The sequence below is a fragment of the Brienomyrus brachyistius genome, unplaced genomic scaffold (assembly GCF_023856365.1).
Source record: "Brienomyrus brachyistius isolate T26 unplaced genomic scaffold, BBRACH_0.4 scaffold52, whole genome shotgun sequence".
Taxonomy (NCBI): domain Eukaryota; kingdom Metazoa; phylum Chordata; class Actinopteri; order Osteoglossiformes; family Mormyridae; genus Brienomyrus; species Brienomyrus brachyistius.
The window spans coordinates 1,104,651-1,129,114 of NW_026042327.1; the positions used below are offsets into that span (position 1 = coordinate 1,104,651).

The 24,464-nt window shown below is 48.7% G+C and overlaps 1 protein-coding gene across 1 annotated transcript in view; it reads left to right on the forward strand.

Annotated features, from left to right (window-relative positions):
* The window catches only part of LOC125723830 (NACHT, LRR and PYD domains-containing protein 3-like), a 50,083-nt gene that overhangs the window by 20,007 nt on the left and 5,612 nt on the right, over positions 1–24,464 (forward strand). Inside the window, exons 7-9 of the mRNA XM_049000652.1 lie at positions 9,628–9,801; positions 10,448–10,621; positions 11,072–11,245. Of these exons, the coding sequence (XP_048856609.1) occupies positions 9,628–9,801; positions 10,448–10,621; positions 11,072–11,245 (522 nt within the window). The remainder of the gene's footprint in view (positions 1–9,627; positions 9,802–10,447; positions 10,622–11,071; positions 11,246–24,464) is intronic.

Genomic DNA, 24,464 nt, shown 5'->3' on the forward strand with positions numbered 1-24,464 from the left:
GTTGGAGTGGAGCCCCTTGGATTCTCTCTCCTTCTGAAGCTTTAAGGTGAAAGGCTCTGTCTTGGTTGCAGTTCTCTGTTGGGTAGCAGACCTTCACCGGCAGGTTTCAGGAGGGCTTCTCGCGGGCTGCTCTTCTCCCGGGGCTTCTCTTCTCCTCTCTCTGCGGGGCTGATGTTCTCCTCTGCTCCTCTCTCTTCTTCCCCCTGCTTTGTTCTGAGGTGCCATGTTTTATGGTCTAATGTTCATGAATAGGGATGACCAGGAATTCGACACCTGAAGCAATGGCTGATCATCTAGTTGACAGGTTTTCAGTCCTTTTGGTATTTATGACTAGACTGGTATCACTTTACCGATGATTTTCATTAAACTGCTGTAACTTTTGATACATACAGTTTCATAGTAACCACTGAGCGTATTTGGAATCAGGAGTGATTTTCCATCAGATTAACACCAAACATGCCATAACAGCCTGGCGGGTCACACCTCATACCATCTGTATTAATTGATTAACTATTTCTGATATTATGCATGTTAATAAATCGCATCCAAATACATCAACAGAGGTTGCTACTTTGGATCATTTGTACGGACATTACATTACATATTCACATTTAAATAGCAGATCTTACCCTTAGATAGATGTGGCCGTTAGTTTGTGGTAATACCAATTTAAATTGCACATCTGGGAACAACATATTTTGGTCGGTGTGGCTTATCCCAATTATCTGCTCTCCAGAACTGATAATATACACATTAATTCAGTCTTTTACTGCAGAATAGTAGAGGACAAAGAAGTGCTAACGGACCACAAAGATCAGATAAGGGCCACAGAGGAATGTGGTAAAGGGGGGGTTGTTAAACAAAGAAAGAAAGAACCTCTGATAGTTAGGAGCCACACTAAGATACCTGGTTACATTATTTAAGTTTCAAGATTCCTCTGGGATAATCATGAGAGCATGTATGCAGGGGTAGCTAAACACTAAGATTGTCTAAGGACACACAAACATAACCTATCTGGGTATCGAGACTAGTAGTCATGAGTAAATCAATATATAGGGAATACAAAGGCGGAACCTTTAATAGAAACTTTCTTTAGGGTGTTGGGTGAATCTGTGGTATGTAAGGCAGGATGTCTGGGGAGGGGGTCGCGTGCCAAGTTGAGGGACCCCTGTCCTTGAGGTCCACTCTGCTGTCCGTAGGTCCCTAAATCTTAGGGCCATAAAAGATGGAATGCTGGCCTCCCTTGTTATCTGTGTGTATCTGTCTTTGTGTGTGTGTGTGTGTGTGTCTGTGTGGGGTCACTGACCCCCCTTTTGTGCCCAGGCCAGCGAGTACCTCTCATACCAGACTAGGCCTTGTCTCAGGCAGCCTGGAATCTCAGCCCTGTCGTATGTGTGTGTGATACTGCACCATGTTTGACTTTAGTGATCTTGGAAGATTCATTGTTCACGTGGACAAACTGATAATGATCAGTTAAATAGGAGCCAAACCAAGAGAGGGCTGTGTCCTTAATGCCAACCACAGATTCTAGCCGGTCCAAGAGGATATTATGGTCCACAGTATCGAATGCTGCAGTTAAGTCTAGTAATACCAACACAGATATACAGCCACTGTCAGAAGCCATAAGTAAATCATTCACTACTTTGCCTGAAGCTGTTTCTGTGCTGTGGTTTGGTCTAAAGCCAGACTGATATAATTCATCAGCATTATTTTTCTGTAGTAAAGAAGACAGCTGGCGAGCAACAGCTTTTCCAGGATCTTTGGAATGAATGGAGATTGGCCTATAATTTCCTAAATCACTAGGTTCAAGATTTTAAAGGTTTCTTTACAACTGGTCTAATGGCTAATTTAAAAGGTTTTGGATCATATCCAAGCCTAAGAGATGAGTCTAACACATTTAATAGGATGGTGCTAATCAGTGGTCGAATTTCCTTCAGGAATTTTGTAGGAATTGGGTCTACGAGGCTAGTAGAGGATTTGCAGGAGGAGACTAATAGCAAAATCAGTAATCATTTCATTTATTAGTAGCACCTTAGGAGCCAGTGATCTTACATTCAAAGGTCCAAGTTTTAGCCTTCCATTACACCTATTATCTAATAATGGATTTGGTTTAAATATTATTAAGTTATTATGACATCCACTACGGTGGAATTGAGCTCCTTGATTAAAAGTGCGGGGAACAGACACAGTCCCAGTAACATGAACCCTAGGTGACGACTCTAAGCGACTAGCAGGCGGTCGGTTATGCCGGTTTGCCTGCCGCCTGGACTTGGCTCTGGCTAGTCAGCGATTTGCCTGTAGACTATGAGCTATGCTTTTGGACAGGAGATCGGCACCAGCCCACGAGGGGTGAATACCGTCCCTCTTCAAAAGCCCAGACCTACCCCCAAACATTTGCCAATTGTCTGTATAACCCACAGCATTTATCGGGCACCATTCTGACAGCCAGCGATGCAACGACGATAATCTGCTGTATATTTCATCAGCATGTCTAGCAGGGATGGGGCCAGAGCGCGTTACTGACACACACATCTTCTTCACAAGGCTGCACACCTATATAAAATTTGTTTATGTAACTACTGACTATGAATTGCAGAATCATGCACAGACAATAGTTATAGCTCTACATTAATTTTATCATTATTTTCTTTTTTTAAGATGTGAACAGAATGCGCAACTGTGTTGGGGTGTAACGTCGGTTCCCTGACTATGAAACTTGATAGGGGGGGTGACCTATAATATATTTTGCCGAGCTCAGGGGTGGGAACGGACAACGGACAAGCTTTTAAAACTAATTAATAGTCAGGCGGAGTTCATTTAAAAGCTATTAATGATTCTTTACAAGTTTTGATCGTAATGGAAGGATCTGCAAAGAAGGGATTCATAGCTGGGTTATCAAGGCTCTCTGCAATTTTCTTACTTTGTACAGAAATTAAAATTCGTAAGTGCTTGTTTTGCTCGTCCCTCCAGATGAGTTATGGGGTCTTCTGTCATATGCTGGCTGGGGAAAAGTAATACCTGCTTTTGTTTCGAGTAGAATAGATTACTGTAATGCCCTCTTGTCTGGTCGGCCTAAGAAATCTATTTCACATCTACAACAGACTCAGAATGCCGCTGGTGGAGTGTTAGCTTGCAACAGTCACAGGGATGCCGCTGGAGGAGTGTTAACACGCACCAGGCACAGGTATCACATCTACAACGGGCCCAGAATGCCGCTGGTGGAGTGTTAACACGCTCCAATCAGAGGGATCACATCTACAACGGACCCAGAATGCCGCTGGAGGAGTGTTAACACGCACCAGGCACAGGTATCACATCTACAACGGGCCCAGAATGCCGCTGGTGGAGTGTTAACACGCTCCAATCAGAGGGATCACATCTACAACGGGCCCAGAATGCCGCTGGCGGATTGTTAACATGCTCCAATCACAGGGATCACATCTACAACGGACCCAGAATGCCGCTGGCGGAATGTTAACACGCACCAGTCACAGGGATCACATCCACAACGGGCCCAGAATGCCGCTGGCGGAGTGTTAACACGCACCAGTCACAGGGATCAGATCTACAACGGACCCAGAATGCCGCTGGCGGAGTGTTAACATGCACCAGTCACAGGGATCACATCCACAACGGGCCCAGAATGCCGCTGGCGGAGTGTTAACACGCACCAGTCACAGGGATCAGATCTACAACGGGCCCAGAATGCCGCTGGCGGAGTGTTAGCTTGCAACAGTCACAGGGATCACATCTACAACGGACCCAGAATGCCGCTGGCGGAGTGTTAACACGCACCAGTCACAGGGATCACATCTACAACAGGCCCAGAATGCCGCTGGCGGAGTGTTAACACGCACCAGTCACAGGGATCACATCTACAACGGGCCCAGAATGCCGCTGGCGGAGTGTTAACACGCACCAGTCACGGGGATCACATCTACAACGGGCCCAGAATGCCGCTGGCGGAGTGTTAACACGCACCAGTCACAGGGATCACATCTACAACGGGCCCAGAATGCCGCTGGCGGAGTGTTAACACGCACCAGTCACAGGGATCACATCTACAACGGGCCCAGAATACCGCTGGGGGAGTGTTAACACGCACCAGTCACAGGGATCACATCTATAACGGGCCCAGAATGCCGCTGGCGGAGTGTTAACACGCACCAGTCACAGGGATCAGATCTACAACGGGCCCAGAATGCCGCTGGCGGAGTGTTAACACGCACCAGTCACAGGGATCAGATCTACAACGGGCCCAGAATGCCGCTGGCGGAGTGTTAGCTTGCAACAGTCACAGGGATCACATCTACAACGGACCCAGAATGCCGCTGGCGGAGTGTTAACACGCACCAGTCACAGGGATCACATCTACAACAGGCCCAGAATGCCGCTGGCGGAGTGTTAACACGCACCAGTCACAGGGATCACATCTACAACGGGCCCAGAATGCCGCTGGCGGAGTGTTAGCTTGCAACAGTCACAGGGATCACATCTACAACGGGCCTAGAATGCCACTGGCGGAGTGTTAACACTCACCAGTCACGGGGATCACATCTACAACGGGCCCAGAATGCCGCTGGCGGAGTGTTAACACGCACCAGTCACAGGGATCACATCTACAACGGGCCCAGAATGCCGCTGGCGGAGTGTTAACACGCACCAGTCACAGGGATCACATCTACAACAGGCCCAGAATGCCGCTGGCGGAATGTTAACACGCACCAGTCACAGGGATCACATCGACAACGGGCCCAGAATGCCGCTGGCGGAGTGTTAACACGCACCAGTCACAGGGATCACATCTACAACGGGCCCAGAATGCCGCTGGCGGAGTGTTAACACGCACCAGTCACAAGAATCACATCTACAACGGGCCCAGAATGCCGCTGGCGGAGTGTTAACACGCACCAGTCACAGGGATCACATCTACAACAGGCCCAGAATGCCGCTGGCGGAGTGTTAACACGCACCAGTCACAGGGATCACATCTACAACAGGCCCAGAATGCCGCTGGCGGAGTGTTAACATGCACCGGTCACAGGGATCACATCTACAACGGGCCCAGAATGCCGCTGGCGGAATGTTAACACGCACCAGTCACAGGGATCACATCTACAACGGACCCAGAATGCCGCTGGCGGAATGTTAACACGCACCAGGCACAGGGATCACATATACAACGGGCCCAGAATGCCGCTGGCGGAGTGTTAACACGCACCAGTCACAGGGATCACATCTACAACGGGCCCAGAATGCCGCTGGCGGAATGTTAACACGCACCAGTCACAGGGATCACATCTACAACGGACCCAGAATGCCGCTGGCGGAGTGTTAACATGCACCGGTCACAGGGATCACATCTACAACGGGCCCAGAATGCCGTTAGCGGAGTGTTAACACGCACCAGTCACAGGGATCACATCTACAACGGACCCAGAATGCCGCTGGCGGAATGTTAACACGCACCAGGCACAGGGATCACATATACAACGGGCCCAGAATGCCGCTGGCGGAGTGTTAACACGCACCAGTCACAGGGATCACATCTACAACAGGCCCAGAATGCCGCTGGCGGAGTGTTAACATGCACCGGTCACAGGGATCACATCTACAACGGGCCCAGAATGCCGTTAGCGGAGTGTTAACACGCACCAGTCACAGGGATCACATCTACAACGGACCCAGAATGCCGCTGGCGGAATGTTAACACGCACCAGGCACAGGGATCACATATACAACGGGCCCAGAATGCCGCTGGCGGAGTGTTAACACGCACCAGTCACAGGGATCACATCTACAACGGGCCCAGAATGCCGCTGGCGGAATGTTAACACGCACCAGTCACAGGGATCACATCTACAACGGACCCAGAATGCCGCTGGCGGAATGTTAACACGCACCAGGCACAGGGATCACATATACAACGGGCCCAGAATGCCGCTGGCGGAGTGTTAACACGCACCAGGCACAGGGATCACATCTACAACGGACCCAGAATGCCGCTGGCGGAATGTTAACACGCACCAGGCACAGGGATCACATATACAACGGGCCCAGAATGCCGCTGGCGGAGTGTTAACACGCACCAGGCACAGGGATCACATCTACAACGGGCCCAGAATGCCGCTGGCGGAATGTTAACACGCACCAGGCACAGGGATCACATCTACAACGGGCCCAGAATGCCGCTGGCGGAATGTTAACACGCACCAGGCACAGGGATCACATCTACAACGGGCCTAGAATGCCGCTGGCGGAATGTTAACACGCACCAGGCACAGGGATCACATCTACAACGGGCCTAGAATGCCGCTGGCGGAGTGTTAACACGCACCAGGCACAGGGATCACATCTACAACGGCCCCAGAATGCCGCTGACGGGGTGTTAACATGCACCAGTCACAGGGATCACATCTACAACGGGCCCAGAATTCCGCTGGCGGAGTGTTAACACGCACCAGTCACTGGGATCCCATCTACAACGGCCCCAGAATTCCACCGGCGGAGTGTTAACACGCACCAGTCACAGGGATCACATCTACAACGCCCCCAGAATGCCGCTGGCGGAGTGTTAACACGCACCAGTCACAGGGATCACATCTACAACGCCCCCAGAATGCCGCTGGCGGAGTGTTAACACGCACCAGTCACAGGGATCACATCTACAACGGGTCCAGAATGCCGCTGGCGGAGTGTTAACATGCACCGGTCACAGCGATCACATCTACAACGGCCCCAGAATGCCGCCGGCGGTGTGTTAACACGCACCAGTCAGAGGGATCACATCTACAACGGACCCAGAATGCCGCTGGCGGAGTGTTAACACGCACCAGTCACAGGGATCACATCTACAACGCCCCCAGAATGCCGCTGGTGGAGTGTTAACACGCACCAGTCACAGGGATCACATCTACAACGGGCCCAGAATGCCGCTGACGGGGTGTTAACATGCACCAGTCACAGGGATCACATCTACAACGGGCCCAGTATTCCGCTGGCGGAGTGTTAACACGCACCAGTCACTGGGATCCCATCTACAACTGCCCCAGAATGCCACCGGCGGAGTGTTAACACGCACCAGTCACAGGGATCACATCTACAACGCCCCCAGAATGCCGCTGGCGGAGTGTTAACACGCACCAGTCACAGGGATCACATCTACAACGCCCCCAGAATGCCGCTGGCGGAGTGTTAACACGCACCAGTCACAGGGATCACATCTACAACGCCCCCAGAATGCCGCTGGCGGAGTGTTAACACGCACCAGTCACAGGGATCACATCTACAACGCCCCCAGAATGCCGCTGGCGGAGTGTTAATACGCACCAGTCACAGGGATCACATCTACAACGGGCCCAGAATTCCGCTGGCGGAGTGTTAACATGCACCAGTCACAGGGATCACATCTACAACGAGCCCAGAGTGCCGCTGGAGGAGTGTTAACACGCACCAGTCACAGGGATCACATCTACAACGGGCCCAGAATGCCGCAGGCGGAGTGTTAACATGCACCAGTCACAGGGATCACATCTACAACGGGCCCAGAATGCCGCTGGCGGAGTGTTAACACGCACCAGTCACAGGGATCACATCTACAACGGGCCCAGAATGCCGCTGGCGGAGTGTTAACACGCACCAGTCACAGGGATCACATCTACAACGGGCCCAGAATGCCGCTGGCGGAGTGTTAACACGCACCAGTCACAGGGATCACATCTACAACGGGCCCAGAATGCCGCTGCCAGAGTGTTAACATGCACTAGTCACAGGGACCACATCTACAACGTCCCTGGCAGATCAGTCAGATCATCCGGCAGTAATTTACTGATTATTCCTAAAACCCGGCTGGGGAGGGAGGGGGCAGCTTTTAGTCACTATGGGCCCAAACTCTGGAACTCTCTCCCAGAAAACCTGAGAGCTACTGAATGTCTCAGTTCTTTCAAAACTGAGCTGAAAACGCAGCTTTTCACCACCGCATATAATAATCTATCATAATCAGTTTTATTATTTTACACATTTATTATTATCAGTTATTGTGTGTGTGTGTGGGGGGGGGGGACGCTCCCCCCAGAAGACATACCTGTAGGGGCTAGAGGCTCCTATGAAGAAGGGGCCCTTAAAGAGGACATGGGTATTTAAAGTCCTTTATGATGATTTTTTAATTTAATTTTTTTTAAACATTTTTACTCTATTTTTATTCCTTTTGCACTTATTGTCATTTATTCTGAGCTTATTTGAATTGATAATTTTTTTCTTCTTTTTAAATGTTTGAAAAACATTTTATAAACGCTTTGGTTAAAACACGCTTTATAAATAATGATGGATTGATTGATTGATTCAGGGGGCGGCTTGATGGTGCAGTGGTTAGCACTGTTACCTCATACCTCTGGGACCTGGGTTCGAGTCACATGTGTCTGGAGTTTGCATGTTCTCCTCATGTCGTCGTGGGGTTTCCTCTGGGTACTCCAGTTTCCCCCAACAGCCCAAAGACATGCTGAGACTAATTGGAGTTACTAAATTGCCCGTACAGTAGGAGTGAATGCATGAGTGACTGGCGTGTGAGTGTGCCCTGCGATGGGCTGGCCCCCCATCCTGGGTTGTTCCCTGCCTCATGCCCATTGCTTCCGGGATAGGCTCCGGACCCCCCATGACCCAGTAGAATAAGCGGTTTGGAAAATAGATAGATGGATGGATGATTGATTCAGATAGATAGGTAAGATTGAGAGAGAGAGAGAGAGAGAGAGAGAGAGAGAGAGTTGAGAAGCTCAAAATTCCCACCAGAAAGCTATACTTGAATGGCTGACATTCTGGCTGGTGACTCAAAGAGTTGGTGATGTGACAATACTGAACTTACAAGAATGGCAAACGCATGGTTACTGCAAGGAACAATGCTTGTGAAATCCTGTGTAATGTTTCTTTTTAAGTGCTTCAGAATATTAGGCTAGAAAGCTGAACTGAAAGCAAATCATGAATCCTTTGTATGTAGCCTAAGCGCGTTTCCCCAGCAGAGACGATAATCGCCGGTCAGTCACTGTCAGATATCGGCACCGGGATACTTGTCTGATTACGCTCATTACCGATAATATCGTCATATCACCCAGATGTAATTGGTGATTTGACATGTTCCCAGGTATAACAATACAGGGAGAAAAAGGATTTTACTCATGGGATCAGGAATCCAAGTGCCAGTTGCTGCTGCATTAGCTGCTGGGAATGTTCACATCTCCTCCTTTCAGTGATACGTGTCGAGTGTAGGGACACCTGGCAGAAAGATGGCTAAGGACTACACTGGAAGCACTGGCCTGACTGTTATGGGAGGTTCACGTCCATCTTGCTGTTGATGTGTTCCTATATATTCCTGTATATTCTGTGATTTTTGACTGTAGCTTGTACTTAATGTTTTTACCTGTAGCTTTGAGCAAAGATGCACTGACTCACAATTAATGATCATATGACTGCAGCAGATTGTCAGGACGCACAGAACACTCTGCAGACTATAATTCATTTTGAAGTGTAAGCTGTGCTGCTAATTATACTGAAAACAAATGCTTATTGTAATGCTTTGTATTTTACTAATGTGTAGGATGTGTATATGTCTGTGTCTTAAAGTGTTTTCTGTTTCAGGCTGAACAGCTGTGACCTCATAGATAAACACTGTGAAGTGCTGACTTCAGCTCTAAGATCAAACTCTTCCCCCCTGAGAGAGCTGGACCTGAGTGACAATAACCTGGAGGATTCAGGAGTGAAGCTGCTCTCTGCTGCACTGGAGGATTTACACTGCATACTGGAGATACTGAGGTCAGTATTACTGGGTATTCCACACTGTAAACTAGGGCTAATGTGGTCAGTATTACTGGGTATTCCACACTGTAAACTGGGGGTAATGTGGTCAGTATTACTGGCTATTCCACACTGTAAACTAGGGGTAATGCAGTAAGTATTGCTGGGTATTCCACACTGTAAACTGGGATACTGTGGTAGGTATTACTGGGCATTCCACACTGTAAACTGGGGGTAATGAGGTCAGTATTGCTGGGTATTCCACACTGTAAACTAGGGGTACTGAGGGCAGTATTACTGGGTATTCCACACTGTAAACTGGGGGTACTGAGGTCAGTATTACTGGGTATTCCACACTGTAAACTGGGGATACTGAGGCCAGTATTGCTGGGTATTCCACACCGAAAACTGGGGGTACTGAGGTCAGTATTACTGGGTATTCCACACTGTAAACTGGAGATACTGAGGTCAGTATTACTGTGTATTCCACACTATAAAGAGGAGATAGTGAGAAATTAGCTAAGGGAAAGGAAGGAGGCGAGCTTGCCTTGTCTTAGACACTAAACTGTAATTCTTGAATTATTTATTAGAGCATCACGTTTATTTAATAATTATAATGGTGAGGTGATATTATTTATTGGGGAGTTTCTGTCTTTCTCTGCAGGCTGTCAGGCTGTAGAGTCACAGAAGAAGGCTGTTCTTCCCTGGCTTCAGCTCTGAGGTCAAACCCCTCACACCTGAGAGAGCTGGACCTGAGCTACAATCACCCAGGAGACTCAGGAGTGAAGCTACTCTCTGCTCTACTGGTGGATCCCAGCTGTAAACTGGAGAAGTTGCAGTGAGTACAGAATATGCATTTTACAGAAAAGTAACTGGACACCAAGAAAACCCACAATGCCTTTCAGCAGTTACATAATAAACAAACACAAACATCTTCTGTTTTCTTCTCCTACTTCCTTATATCCCACAATCTTATCTCCCCTCGATCCATGATAGAAATAATTAAGCAGTGAAGCAGGAAACATCCATTCAACCATATACTGTAATCCATGCAAAACATTTGTGTTGGTTAGCAAAGTTAAGAGCACTGTTACAGTTAAACATGCCGACAAAACGTGTTATGAACAAAAAAATAATGGACACCAAGCAGAATTGGGATGATTGTTCAATGATTTTTAGTAATTTCATTGTTTTCTGAAAATCCATTATATCATGGTCCCTAATCTCCTCATTTGAATACAGTGCTGCAGTGTAAAAAGTGGATTTAAAAGTGTTTAATTTTTTTAAGGGTGTGCTGGTGTGAACTCACAGAGAAATGCTGTGAGGCACTGGCTTCAGCTCTCAGATCAAACTCCTCACCCCTGAGAGAGCTGGACCTGAGTGACAATGACCTGCAGGACTCAGGAGTGAAGCTGCTCTCTGCTGGACTGGGGGACTTACACTGTAAACTGGAGATACTGAGGTCAGTCTGACTGGGTATTCCACACTGTAAACTGTGGGTAGTGGAGTATTGCTGGGTATTTAACACTGTATGCTGGAGATACTAAGGTAGAAAATAACTAATGATTTCAAAATAAAGCAGGAGTATCTAAGTCTACAGGTTGACTTAAAAAATAACATTTGACTCACTAAGTGGAATGTCGAAAGGAAGATTGCATTGGAGGCTAATGATGACATTAAAAGTTTCTTCCAATATTTTAACTCCAAAAGAGCTCTAAAAGCTGAAATCACTCATCTGCAGGATAGTAAGGGCCATATAATTGAAAATAAAAATTGATATAGTAAATGAGCTTTATGATTATTTTACACGGGTGTTCACAGTAGAGGACATGATTAACTTACCACCATTTAGTACAAATACAGCGTCGTATATAAACAATATACAGTCCCTCCACAATTATTGGCCCCCCTTGTGAAGATTTGTAAAAAGGGTTAGAAAAAAATCCACCTTTTGGCGAAGCAGCTTCATCTCACACTGAAAAAGTGAGAAAAATCCAACCTTTCATTGAAATAAATGTATTCAAAGAAAAACAAATCCTTCATCAAGAAATAATTATTTTCAAGAAAAACACATGTGCCACGATTATTGGCAGCCCTGCTTTTAATACTCTGTACAGCCTCCCTTTGCCAGTATAACAGCACTGAGTCTCCTATAACATTTTATAAGGTTGGAGAATACAGAGCAGGGCATCTGAGACCATTCCTCTTTACAGAATCTCTCCAGATCACCCAGGGTCATCGGCCCTCTCTTGTGCACTCTCCTCTTCAGCTCAGCCCACAGGTTTTCAATGGGGTTCAGGTCAGTGTAGATTAATAATCCAAGTGAAAATGGTAGATTGCCTGGATACAAATAACATTCTGAGGGGTAGCCAACATGGATTTAGGAGAAATATGTCCTGTTTAACTAATCTACTTGAGTTCTTTGAGGAAGTTACAAGAGAAATTGGTCACAAAATGTACTTAGATTTGCAGAAGGCCTTTGATGTTGTCCCCCTCAAACAGATCTTGCTTAAGCTCAAAGCTGCAGGGATTTTAGGAACTGTAGCAACTTGGATTGAAAACTGGTTAACAGACAGGAAGCAGCAGGTAGTTATTAGAGGCACAATGTCACAGTGGGCCTGCGTTCATAGTGGGGTACTGCAGGGTTCAATATTAGGACCACTATTGTTCCTATTTTACATTAATGATATTGACACCAATACATACAGTAAACTAGTTAAATTTGCAGATGACACCAAGGTGAATGATGTAGCAAATACTGATCTAGCAGCGTAGAGGCTACAATGGGATCTTGATTTAATTAGCGACTGGACTGATACCTGGCAGATTAAATTTAACGTAGATAAATCCATGTAATCCATGCAGAGAGCAGAAATATAAAGTACAGATATTTTATGGGTTACACTGAAATAAAGGTAGCTGATTATGAGAAAGACCTCGGTGTGAATGTTGATGCTTCCATGTCCCACTCTCACCAGTGTGGGGAAGCAATTAAAAAGGCCAGTAGGATGGTGGGTTTCATCTCTAGGTGCGTGGACTTTAAGTTAAATAAGGTGATGCTACGATTATACAATTCCTTGGTAAGACCCCACCTAGAATATTGTTTTAATGTGAGAGGGGGATATAGGGCTGTTGAAGGAACAAACAGGTTCGCTTTGGTCCGTTCAGAAATATTTATTAAATTATACACAAAATGATGATATATTTCATAAGCATTCATAGGTAATCCCATTAATTAATAAAATGAAAAAGTAGCCACAAGCCATCTACACTCAGACGTGCTATAATCACCCACCTTCACACACGGACTGGGGAGCCCCTTTCAGTCCTGGAAGGAGACCAACACGTGATTCCTGAGAAGTGCCGGGCGATGCGCGTTCTGTCCCACGGCTGATCTCCGGTCAGTGCTGAGCTCTCCCCCTTCCTTTATACTAAATCTGGAGCAGTACGCGTGCGGGCAGGGGGCGAGCTGGCCAGGCTCACCCCTCCCTCAGGGAATGTGCTCTTTATTCTCCAATTCCTGTCCAGGTGAGGCTATTTGCGCTTGTGGTTGCGAAGCATTTTAGGCAAGGCTTTCTCTTTTCCCCTGGGAGAGAAACGATAAGCCTCCCTTTCCGCTGGGAAAGGCAAGATAGGTGTTCTAGCTCTTTCTGTGAGAAACAAGTTATATAAGTGATCAGTGAAAAAACATGTTTGTGCAGTTCACCTGTGGCACAACAATAATGTGGGTGAATCACGGTGGACGATGTAATTGAATCCCGGAGTGTTTAGTCCAAGCACAATCAGAATCAATCCATACCTCAATCCCCTCATAGGTATGTCTGCTACGTGGAGTTGGAGGTGCAGTATAATCCCGTTATAATGGACTCGCTTATAACGGAATATCGTCTATAACAGACGAGGTCCGCTGGCCGTGCGCCTTAAAGAACATTCAGAAAAAGCATTGGATATAGCTGACTCGCATATAATGGAATTTCGCTTATAACGGACAAACAGTTTGATCCCGTTTGTCGCTTGCCGTGTGTCTGCGGCAGGATATGTGTGTGTAAGAGTGTCTGGCAGGGTACGCGTGTGTGAGAGTGTCTGCAACAGGGTACGCGTGTGTGAGAGTGTCTGCGGCAGGGTACGCGTGTGTGAGAGTGTCTGCAGCAGGGTACGTGTGTGTGAGAGTGTCTGCGGCAGGGTACGTGTGTGTAAGAGTGTCTGCGGCAGGGTACGTGTGTGTAAGAGTGTCTGCGGCAGGGTACGCGTGTGTGAGAGTGTCTGCGGCAGGGTACGCGTGTGTGAGAGTGTCTGCGGCAGTGTACGCATGTGTGAGAGTGTCTGCGGCAGTGTACGTGTGTGTGAGAGTGTCTGCGGCAGGGTACGCGTGTGTGAGAGTGTCTGCGGCAGGGTGCGTGTATGAGAGTGTCTGCGGTAGGGTACGCGTCTGTGAGAGTGTCTGCGGCAGGGTACGCGTGTGTGAGAGTGTCTGCGACAGTGTACGCATGTGTGAGAGTGTCTGCGGCAGGGTACGCGTGTGTGAGAGTGTCTGCGGCAGGGTACGCGTGTGTGAGAGTGTCTGCGACAGTGTACGCGTGTGTGAGAGTGTCTGCGGCAGGGTACGCGTGTGTGAGAGTGTCTGCGACAGTGTACGCGTGTGTGAGAGTGTCTGCGACAGTGTACGCGTGTGTGAGAGTGTCTGCGGCAGGGTACGCGTGTGTGAGAGTGTCTGCGGCAGGGTACGCGTGTGTGAGAGTGTCTGCGACAGTGTACGTGTGTGTGAGAGTGTCTGCGGCAGGGTGCGTGTGTGAAAGTGTCTGCGGCAGGGTACGCGTGTGTGAGAGTGTCTGCGGCAGTGAACGTGTGTGTGAGAGTGTCTGCGGCAGTGTACGCGTGTGTGAGAGTGTCTGCGGCATGGTGCGCGTGTGTGAGAGTGTCTGCGGCAGGGTGCGCGTGTGTGAGAGTGTCTGCGGCAGGGTACGCGTGTGTGAGAGTGTCTGCGGCAGGGTACGCGTGTGTGAGAGTGTCTGTGATAGTGTATGTGTGTGAGAGAGTGTCTGTGGCAGGGTACGCGTGTGTGAGAGTGTCTGCGGCAGGGTACACGTGTGTGAGACTGTCTGCGGCAGGGTTCATGTCTGTGAGAGTGTCTGTGATAGTGTATGTGTGTGTGAGAGTGTCTGCGGCAGTGTACGTGTGTGTGAGAGTGTCTGCGGCAGGGTACGTGTGTGTGAGAGTGTCTGCGGCAGGGTGCGTGTGTGAGAGTGTCTGCGGCAGGGTGCGCGTGTGTGAGAGTGTCTGCGGCAGGGTGCGCGTGTGTGAGAGTGTCTGCGGCAGGGTGCGCGTGTGTGAGAGTGTCTGCGGCAGGGTACGCGTGTGTGAGAGTGTCTGCGGCAGGGTACGCGTGTGTGAGAGTGTCTGCGGCAGGGTACGCGTGTGTGAGATTGTCTGTGATAGTGTATGTGTGTGTGAGAGTGTCTGTGGCAGGGTACGCGTGTGTGAGACTGTCTGCGGCAGGGTTCATGTCTGTGAGAGTGTCTGTGATAGTGTATGTGTGTGTGAGAGTGTCTGCGGCAGTGTACGTGTGTGTGAGAGTGTCTGCGGCAGGGTACGCGTGTGTGAGAGTGTCTGCGGCAGGGTACGCGTGTGTGAGAGTGTCTGTGATAGTGTATGTGTGTGTGAGAGTGTCTGTGGAAGGGTACGCGTGTGTGAGAGTGTCTGCGGCAGGGTACGCGTGTGTGAGAGTGTCTGCGGCAGGGTACGCGTGTGTGAGAGTGTCTGCGGCAGGGTACGTGTGTGTGAGACTGTCTGCGGCAGGGTTCATGTCTGTGAGAGTGTCTGTGATAGTGTATGTGTGTGTGAGAGTGTCTGCGACAGTGTACGTGTGTGTGAGAGTGTCTGCAGCAGGGTACGTGTGTGTGAGACTGTCTGCGACAGGGTACGCGTGTGTGAGAGTGTCTGCGGCAGGGTACGCGTGTGTGAGAGTGTCTGCGGCAGGGTACGCGTGTGTGAGAGTTTCTGCGACAGTGTACGTGTGTGTGAGAGTGTCTGCGGCAGGGTGCGTGTGTGAGAGTGTCTGCGGCAGGGTACGCGTGTGTGAGAGTGTCTGTGATAGTGTATGTGTGTGAGAGAGTGTCTGTGGCAGGGTACGCGTGTGTGAGAGTGTCTGCGGCAGGGTACGCGTGTGTGAGACTGTCTGCGGCAGGGTTCATGTCTGTGAGAGTGTCTGTGATAGTGTATGTGTGTGTGAGAGTGTCTGCGGCAGTGTACGTGTGTGTGAGAGTGTCTGCGGCAGGGTACGTGTGTGTGAGAGTGTCTGCGGCAGGGTGCGTGTGTGAGAGTGTCTGCGGCAGGGTGCGCGTGTGTGAGAGTGTCTGCGGCAGGGTGCGCGTGTGTGAGAGTGTCTGCGGCAGGGTGCGCGTGTGTGAGAGTGTCTGCAGCAGGGTACGCGTGTGTGAGAGTGTCTGCGGCAGGGTACGCGTGTGTGAGAGTGTCTGTGATAGTGTATGTGTGTGAGAGAGTGTCTGTGGCAGGGTACGCGTGTGTGAGAGTGTCTGCGGCAGGGTACGCGTGTGTGAGACTGTCTGCGGCAGGGTTCATGTCTGTGAGAGTGTCTGTGATAGTGTATGTGTGTGTGAGAGTGTCTGCGGCAGTGTACGTGTGTGTGAGAGTGTCTGCGGCAGGGTACGCGTGTGTGAGAGTGTCTGCGGCAGGGTACGCGTGTGTGAGAGTGTCTGTGATAGTGTATGTGTGTGTGAGAGTATCTGTGGAAGGGTACGCGTGTGTGAGAGTGTCTGCGGCAGGGTACGCGTGTGTGAGAGTGTCTGCGGCAGGGTACGCGTGTGTGAGAGTGTCTGCGGCAGGGTACGCGTGTGTGAGACTGTCTGCGGCAGGGTTCATGTCTGTGAGAGTGTCTGTGATAGTGTATGTGTGTGTGAGAGTGTCTGCGGCAGTGTACGTGTGTGTGAGAGTGTCTGCGGCAGGGTACGTGTGTGTGAGACTGTCTGCGACAGGGTACGCGTGTGTGAGAGTGTCTGCGGCAGGGTACGCGTGTGTGAGAGTGTCTGCGGCAGGGTACGCGTGTGTGAGAGTTTCTGCGACAGTGTACGTGTGTGTGAGAGTGTCTGCGGCAGGGTGCGTGTGTGAGAGTGTCTGCGGCAGGGTACGCGTGTGTGAGAGTGTCTGCGGCAGTGTACGTGTGTGTGAGAGTGTCTGCGGCAGTGTACGCGTGTGTGAGAGTGTCTGCGGCAGGGTACGCGTGTGTGAGAGTGTCTGCGGCAGGGTGCGCGTGTGTGAGAGTGTCTGCCGCAGGGTGTGCGTGTGTGAGAGTGTCTGCGGCAGGGTTCGTGTCTGATAGTGTATGTGTTTGTGAGAGTGTCTGCGGCAGGGTACTCATGTGTGAGAGTGTCTGCGGCAGGGTACGCGTGTGTGAGAGTGTCTGCGGCAGGGTACGCATGTGTGAGAGTGTCTGTGATAGTGTATGTGTGTGTGAGAGTGTCTGTGATAGTGTATGTGTGTGTGAGAGTGTCTGTGGCAGGGTACGCGTGTGTGAGAGTGTCTGCGGCAGGGTTCGTGTCTGTGATAGTGTATGTGTGTGTGAGAGTGTCTGTGGCAGGGTACGCGTGTGTGAGAGTGTCTGCGGCAGGGTACGCGTGTGTGAGACTGTCTGCGGCAGGGTTCATGTCTGTGAGAGTGTCTGTGGCAGGGTACGTGTGTCTGAGAGTGTCTGCGGCAGGGTACGTGTCTGTGAGAGTGTCTGTGATAGTGTATGTGTGTGTGAGAGTGTCTGTGGCAGGGTACGTGTCTGTGAGAGTGTCTGTGATAGTGTATGTGTGTGTGAGAGTGTCTGTGGCAGGGTACGTGTCTGTGAGAGTGTCTGTGATAGTGTACGTGTGTGTGAGAGTGTCTGTGACACCCCACCCCCAGTGCATTAGGTGACCTGCCCCACCCAGAGGCACAGGGGAAAAGAACCACTATCCCAAACTAGAGGCTAGTGGACGTGGCAGGACTGGGGGGCGAGTGAAGTCAGTATTTAATGTGAGGAGTCGTAGAGGGGAGAGGAAAAGAAAAGGAGAAAAACGCAAAGAAGAACCTGAATTCCAGAAAAGTTCTTTAAATTTGAATGAAATAACAAATAAAACACTTTCAAATCACATGAGCCTATATTTTATTCACAACAGAACATAGATAATATAACAAATGTTCAAACTGGGAAATTGTACACCTTTATCCATTAAATGAGCTCATTTCAAATTTGATGACTGCTACATGTCCCAAAAAAGTCGGTACAGGGACAACAAATGGCTGAAAAAGCAAGAAAGTTTAAAAAGATTCAGCTGGGAGAACATCTAGCAACTAATTAAGTTAATTGATATCAGGTCTGTAACTTGATTAGCATTAAAAGGGATGTCAGAGAGGCAGAGTCTCTCAGAAGTAAAGATGGGCTGTTAGGAGAAAGCGCCGTAGCTTTCACTTCTACAATCTAGTTATGTCAGGAGAAAGCGCCGTAGCTTTCACTCCTACAATCTCCTGTGTGAGGAAGCGCCGCAGCTTACTACTCACACACTTCCACTTTTAGGACCCAGGAATAACGAGACAGCACACATCTTTCTGTTTTACTTGCGCAAGGGTGCCCACTTCAGGTGCAACAGACAGTATCTGCGCCTCTGTTGAGTGTCACACCGGACAGTCCCTTGGCTTCTTTATTTATAGGGTAGGGGAGGGGTTACATGGGTCTTGTCTTTAACTAGTCAATGCTGTGTGAGGCCTCCGTGAAACAGGGTTAATACAAAGCATTACATATCTCAAGGTGGGCCCCCTGCTATGTTGACAGAATCTGTTTCCTTTCTCAAGGTCTCTTATTCCTGCGTCACAATCTGGTAGGCCCCTGTGAGGACATCTTGTCTGCAACCCTTTCTGGGCCATGGGTTAGTTGTTAAGGGTTGCACATACACATATAGGAGGATAATAATATGATAAAATACACAGATACACTCTAACAGTCCCTCCTGTTTATCATGTTAATTATACATTTGCTTGTGAACAGACAGGAGCGAGGGTGTTGCGCCAGTTTGCTTCAGGATCGGGCCATGCCGTTGAGGATTTCGGCTCGTCCGTCATGGTGCGTCATGCATCCACCCCTGCTCCTCTTCATCTGCATCTGTTTCCATGTTTTGGGTGAGGGACAAAAACATATTCTCCTGGGCTCGGAAAGCAGAGCTCAGGGCAGAATTAATCATTATACGAAAACAAGGTATCACTGTGATACAACAACAGAAGAACATCACAAAGAATGCAAAAAATGGTATACTCAATTTGAGTAATATGGACCACCAAGCCCCGGTAGTGAACCAGGACATCCAATAGTCATTCTGCGTCCTTGTGTCGGTGGTCGTAGCAATTTGCAAGTCCTTCAGCCTTTGCATTGCCTTAGTCATGTTGGGTGAATGCACATTGTCAGGAATGTATGTACAACAGGTTTGGTTCAACAGCACGCACACTCCTCCTTGCGCTGCAGTGAGGAGATCTAGCGCCATGCGATTCTCTATCACCATTTGCCTTTGTAGCAGTTAGTCAAATTCTTATTGGATACCACATCATATACATATCGATACCAATAGTTCCGTAGGAATGGATGGGTTTCGTCTCCTTTTATGCTAGTGAGGTGCACTCCGTCCGGAGTCCACCTTTTCTTCTCCCGCACCTCAGTGCCTGGTACCAGCCATAGAATCAATATTACCATAAGACAGAAAAGACTTCCTAATATTCCCTTAGCCCACCACGGACACCCTACCAGAGCCATCCTAAAGGAGTACAGTTCAGCTGTTTTCTTCACCGGGTTGAGACAACGAAAACCTATTGTTTCTTCGTGCCTTTGTAGCGGACTTCCACTGTTACTCCGCGAGTGAGGCGTCTGGTAAGGGCAGAATGAGCTTACAGTGACTCTTGTGGATCCAGGAAGGTCTTTCTGCAATCTTCAATGCAGTTGGTGTAGTCAGGAGGACTTGGTATGGCCCGTCCCCCCGAGGTGAAGTCCAGTCTTTCCATTGTAGGACTTTTATCAACACCCAATCACCTGGCTTCACCGTTTCCTGCAAAGTAGACACAGATGCTTCTGGCAGATTACCAGGGTGCTGGATATTCTGTTTGGAGATCAGCTTACGCATCCAATCGGCAAGTGTGTGTTCATGAGCTGCCTTTCCTACATCAGTTGCTTCCCCTAGCAGTGGAAATGGCCTTCCGTGCACGATTTCAAAAGGGGTTAACCCATTCGTTGTGGGTGTTATTCTCATCCACAGTTTTACTAATGCTAAGCATTCTGGCCACGGTCTGCCTGTTTCTTCCATAGTTTTTCTCAATCTATTTTTTACTGTCCCGTTTGTTCTTTCCACCAAACCTGCACTTTGCGGATGATATGCACAGTGATTTTTTAATACAAAACCCAATGTTTGTGAGCATAAATCTAGCACCTTGTTCACAAAATGAGATCCGTTATCTGACCGTATTACTTCCGGTATTCCATATGTGGGGAAGAAATGGGACACCAGACACTTGGCCACTGTGACTGCATCACAGTGTTTTACTGGGTATATCTCCACCCACTTTGAAAAAGTGTCTATTATCACTAGGCAGTATTTCACTCCCTGTGACCATGTTAATTCCACAAAGTCCATATGTATTGCCTGAAACGGTTGTGTAGGGTTAGGGAATTGGCTTCGTTTGGGTCTTAGATTGCCCTGCGCATTATGTTTACAACATATAAGGCATGCTCTACAGTAGTTTTTTGCAAAATTGGAAAAATTTATAGTGTAAAAATGTTGTTGTATTATATGTACCATCCCTCCTGTTGAGACATGGGTTACCCCATGACTCACAACCGCGGCGGTTTTATACAGGCTGCGGGGTAAGATAGGTTTTCCGTCTAACTTGAATAGGTCTTTCTCTTGTGTGGCTCCTCGCGAAATCCACTTGTCTTTCTCTGACGTAGGAGCTTGTTGTTGTGCATCATATAGTACATCTTGTTCTATAAGGAATAACCCCTTCTCTGTTTTTTCTGGCGTTTGCTGGGCTGCTGCCTTTGCGGCTTGGTCAGCAAACGCATTGCCTTTCGTTTCCTCTGAATTATCAGTCTGGTGTGCTTTGCATTTACATAACGCGAGTGTCTTTGGTTTTTGTACAACGTCTAACAATCGAAGTAGAAGTGCTGCGTGTGTCAAGGTTGTTCCTTGAGAACTTTTAAACCCTCTGTTTTTCCACACTGCTGCGTGGTGGTGCACTGCAGAGAACACGTATTGACTGTCCGTATATATTGTAATCTCCTGTCCTTCATGTATTTCACAGACTCTGATTACAGCATATAATTCTGCTGCTTGGGCTGAGCATGTGGATGGTAAGGCTCCTGCCTCTATTACTTTGTCTTTAGTCACAACTGCGTATCCAACCTTATTTTCCCCGTATCTGTCTTTGGCTGCAGAGCCATCGACAAATAAGGTTATGGCGCTTGGAATTGGAGTTAGTGCAATGTCAGCGCGAGGTTTTGTCTGTTCCTGTATTTCAGTTTTGCATACGCCACTATTTGATCTCCTCGGGCTACGAATGTTGCTTCTGGTTTAGTTTTTTTTAGCTTTCTGAGCGTGTTGGGCATACTCAACGGCTTGCTGCACTGTACCTGTGTTTTGATGGACCCAGTATTTATCAATATACTTCTTTATTTCAGGTTTTAACCCTGCTAGGAAAGCCCATTTTAATTGTTGTTGGTACACCCCGTTCTCGTCCTCCCCATGAGGAATCCCAGAGTTTGTCCTGAACAACGGGCGTACCCTGTCCAAGAAATCCTCTGGCTCTTCGCCTTCCTTTTGCTTACATTGGGCTATTCTCCCGTAATCAACTCGTCTTGTAAATGTTGTTTCTAGTCTCTGTCTCAAGTCGCCCAATGCTTGTTGTAATTGTGGGTCATCGTGACTGAGGGGCAAATTGTTTGCTCCTTGTCCAGTAAAGTCTCCAGCCACCCGGCCCCATTTATGATTAAGTAATTGTCTAAAACAGCAGAATAGCTCTCTTCCATTTAAGTGAAAACTGGCCTGTAACTCAGTCATAGCGGACCAGAATTCAGGCACTCCGTCCTCTATGGGTGGGGTGCCTTTCAGAGCGGCTGCCCTATCTTCTGCTGTCCAGGGGCGGTATACTAATATTGTGGCTGGTGGGGCCTGGCCCTCTTCACCTGGGGCTGTACGGGGATTTGCAACCTCTACCATGGGAGCAAGCAATTCGGATTCATCTTCGGATTCCGATCGGTGCCATTGTGTTTTTTTATTTTCAGGATTTATTCGCATTCGTAAATGCGGGTCTGTTGCCCTAGTTTGGCGTGGTCTTGATCCCCCTCCTTCCGCTTCCTGCACAGCAGGGAGTGGGAGTTCTGGCCTATTGTGATATGGTGGGGGTTGTTGCAGAACCGATGGCCCAGCCGCCGGTATCTGTGGGGGAGCGGGAGCAGACGGCGGTGTTTCCTCGTCTATATTAACAAGGGCCGCTTGCAACTTCCCCTTTTTCTCCTCCTGTTTCTTTTTTCTGGCTATATCACGGAGTTTGCTTTGTTCTAACCAAACATCGGATAAGACATATTCTCGTCTTTTCTGTACTTTGTCCTTGCCTGTACAGCGGCCGGACATCATTTCTAATTTCAATTCTGTCTGTAATCTCAGAATATTTTCTGTACTCAGAGTTCCTGAAAACCCATGCTTTTTCTGCCACTTTTGGTTGCTTATTATTCCTGCCCCCTCCTTATATTTTTCCATGAATTTCTCATCACCCGCCAATTCTACCTTGCTTTGACTCTGTCCCATTATTGTATATACAAAAAATAATAACCCCTAAGTGCAAGTCCCTGGCATGAGACCTCGGGAGGACACTGGCACGGCCTTCTACTGTCCTCTAAAGAGACAGCGGTGTCAGTTTTCAGGGATGAAACCCGTCCTTTTTCCCTTGGTCACCAGTATGTTGTTGCACCTAGGTCGGGTGTATGGGGCCACTAATGCCCTCTCACTCACACCCGCTTTCCCTGCTGCAGCGTCGTGCTTCTCACCTGGTCCTTCCTTTATGACGAAGTGGTTCTAGTTCTTGTCCGGGGACCCGTCAGGCGCCAGCCCAGCCGTCAGGGAACGGTTCTAACCACCGGCCTGTGGCGAATTCACGTCGCAGGTCTTTCACTCACTCCCTATGAGCGAGACTGTTGACAGCTTTCGGTGTCGTTCGTCGGCGGACTGGTCGGCGCCCTCTGGTATCTCTCTCCGGATCCGGCTCGAAGGACCAATTTATGTTAGGAGAAAGCGCCGTAGCTTTCACTCCTACAATCTAGTTATGTTGGAGAAAGCGCCGTAGCTTTCACTCCTACAATCTCCTGTGTGAGAAAGCACCGCAGCTTACTACTCACACACTTCCACTTCTAGGACCCAGGAATAATCGAGACAGCACACGTCTTTCTGTTTTACTTGCGCAAGGGTGCCCACTTCAGGTGCAACAGACAGTATCTGCGCCTCTGTTGAGTGTCACACCGGACAGTCCCTTGGCTTCTTTATTTATAGGGTAGGGGAGGGGTTACATGGGTCTTGTCTTTAACTAGTCAATGCTGTGTGAGGCCTCTGTGAAACAGGGTTAATACAAAGCATTACATATCTCAAGGTGGGCCCCCTGCTATGTTGACAGAATCTGTTTCCTTTCTCAAGGTCTCTTATTCCTGCGTCACAATCTGGTAGGCCCCTGTGAGGACATCTTGTCTGCAACCCTTTCATCATCTATCAAAAAAATTGAGAAAAACTGGAGATATCTCTGTGCGAACGGGACAAGGCCGAAGACCTGTATTGGATGCCCGTGGTCTTCGGGCCCTCAGATGACTCTGCATCACTCATCGGCATGATTGTGTCAATGACATTACTAAATGGGCCCAGGAATACTTCCAGAAGGCACAGTCGGTAAACACAATCCGCCGTGCCATCTGCAGATGCCAGCTAAAGCTCTATCATGCAAAAAGGAAGTCATATCTGAACATGGTCCAGAAGTGCCGTCGTGTCCTGTGGGCCAAGACTCATGTGAAATGGACTGTTTCAAAGTGGGAAAGTGTTCTATGGTCAGACGAGTCCAAATGTGACATTCTTGTTGGTAATGAAGGGCGCCGTGTCCTCCGGGCTAAAGAGGAGGGAGACCTTCCAGCGTGTTATCAGCGTTCAGTTCAAAAGCCAGCATCTCTGATGGTATGGGGGTGCATAAGTGCATACGGTATGGGCAGCTTGCATGTTTTGGAAGGAACTATGAATGCTGAAAGGTATATAAAGGTTTTAGAGCAACACATGCTCCCCTCCAGAGGACGTCTGTTTCAGGGAAGGCCTTGTGTATTTCAGCAGGACAATGCAAAACCACATACTGCAGCTATTACAACCACATGGCTTCGTCGGAGAAGAGCCCGGGTGCTGAATTGGCCTGTCTGCAGTCCAGATCTTTCACCTATAGAGAACATACAGTAATTATCTGTGACACCCATGGTGCACTGTGAGCAGGTATACAGGCCCACAGAGCATGCAGATAATTATCTGTGACACCCATGGTGCACTGTGAGCAAGTATACAGGCCAACAGAGCATGCAGATAATTATCTGTGACACCCATGGTGCACTGTGAGCAGGTATACAGGCCAACAGAGCATGCAGATAA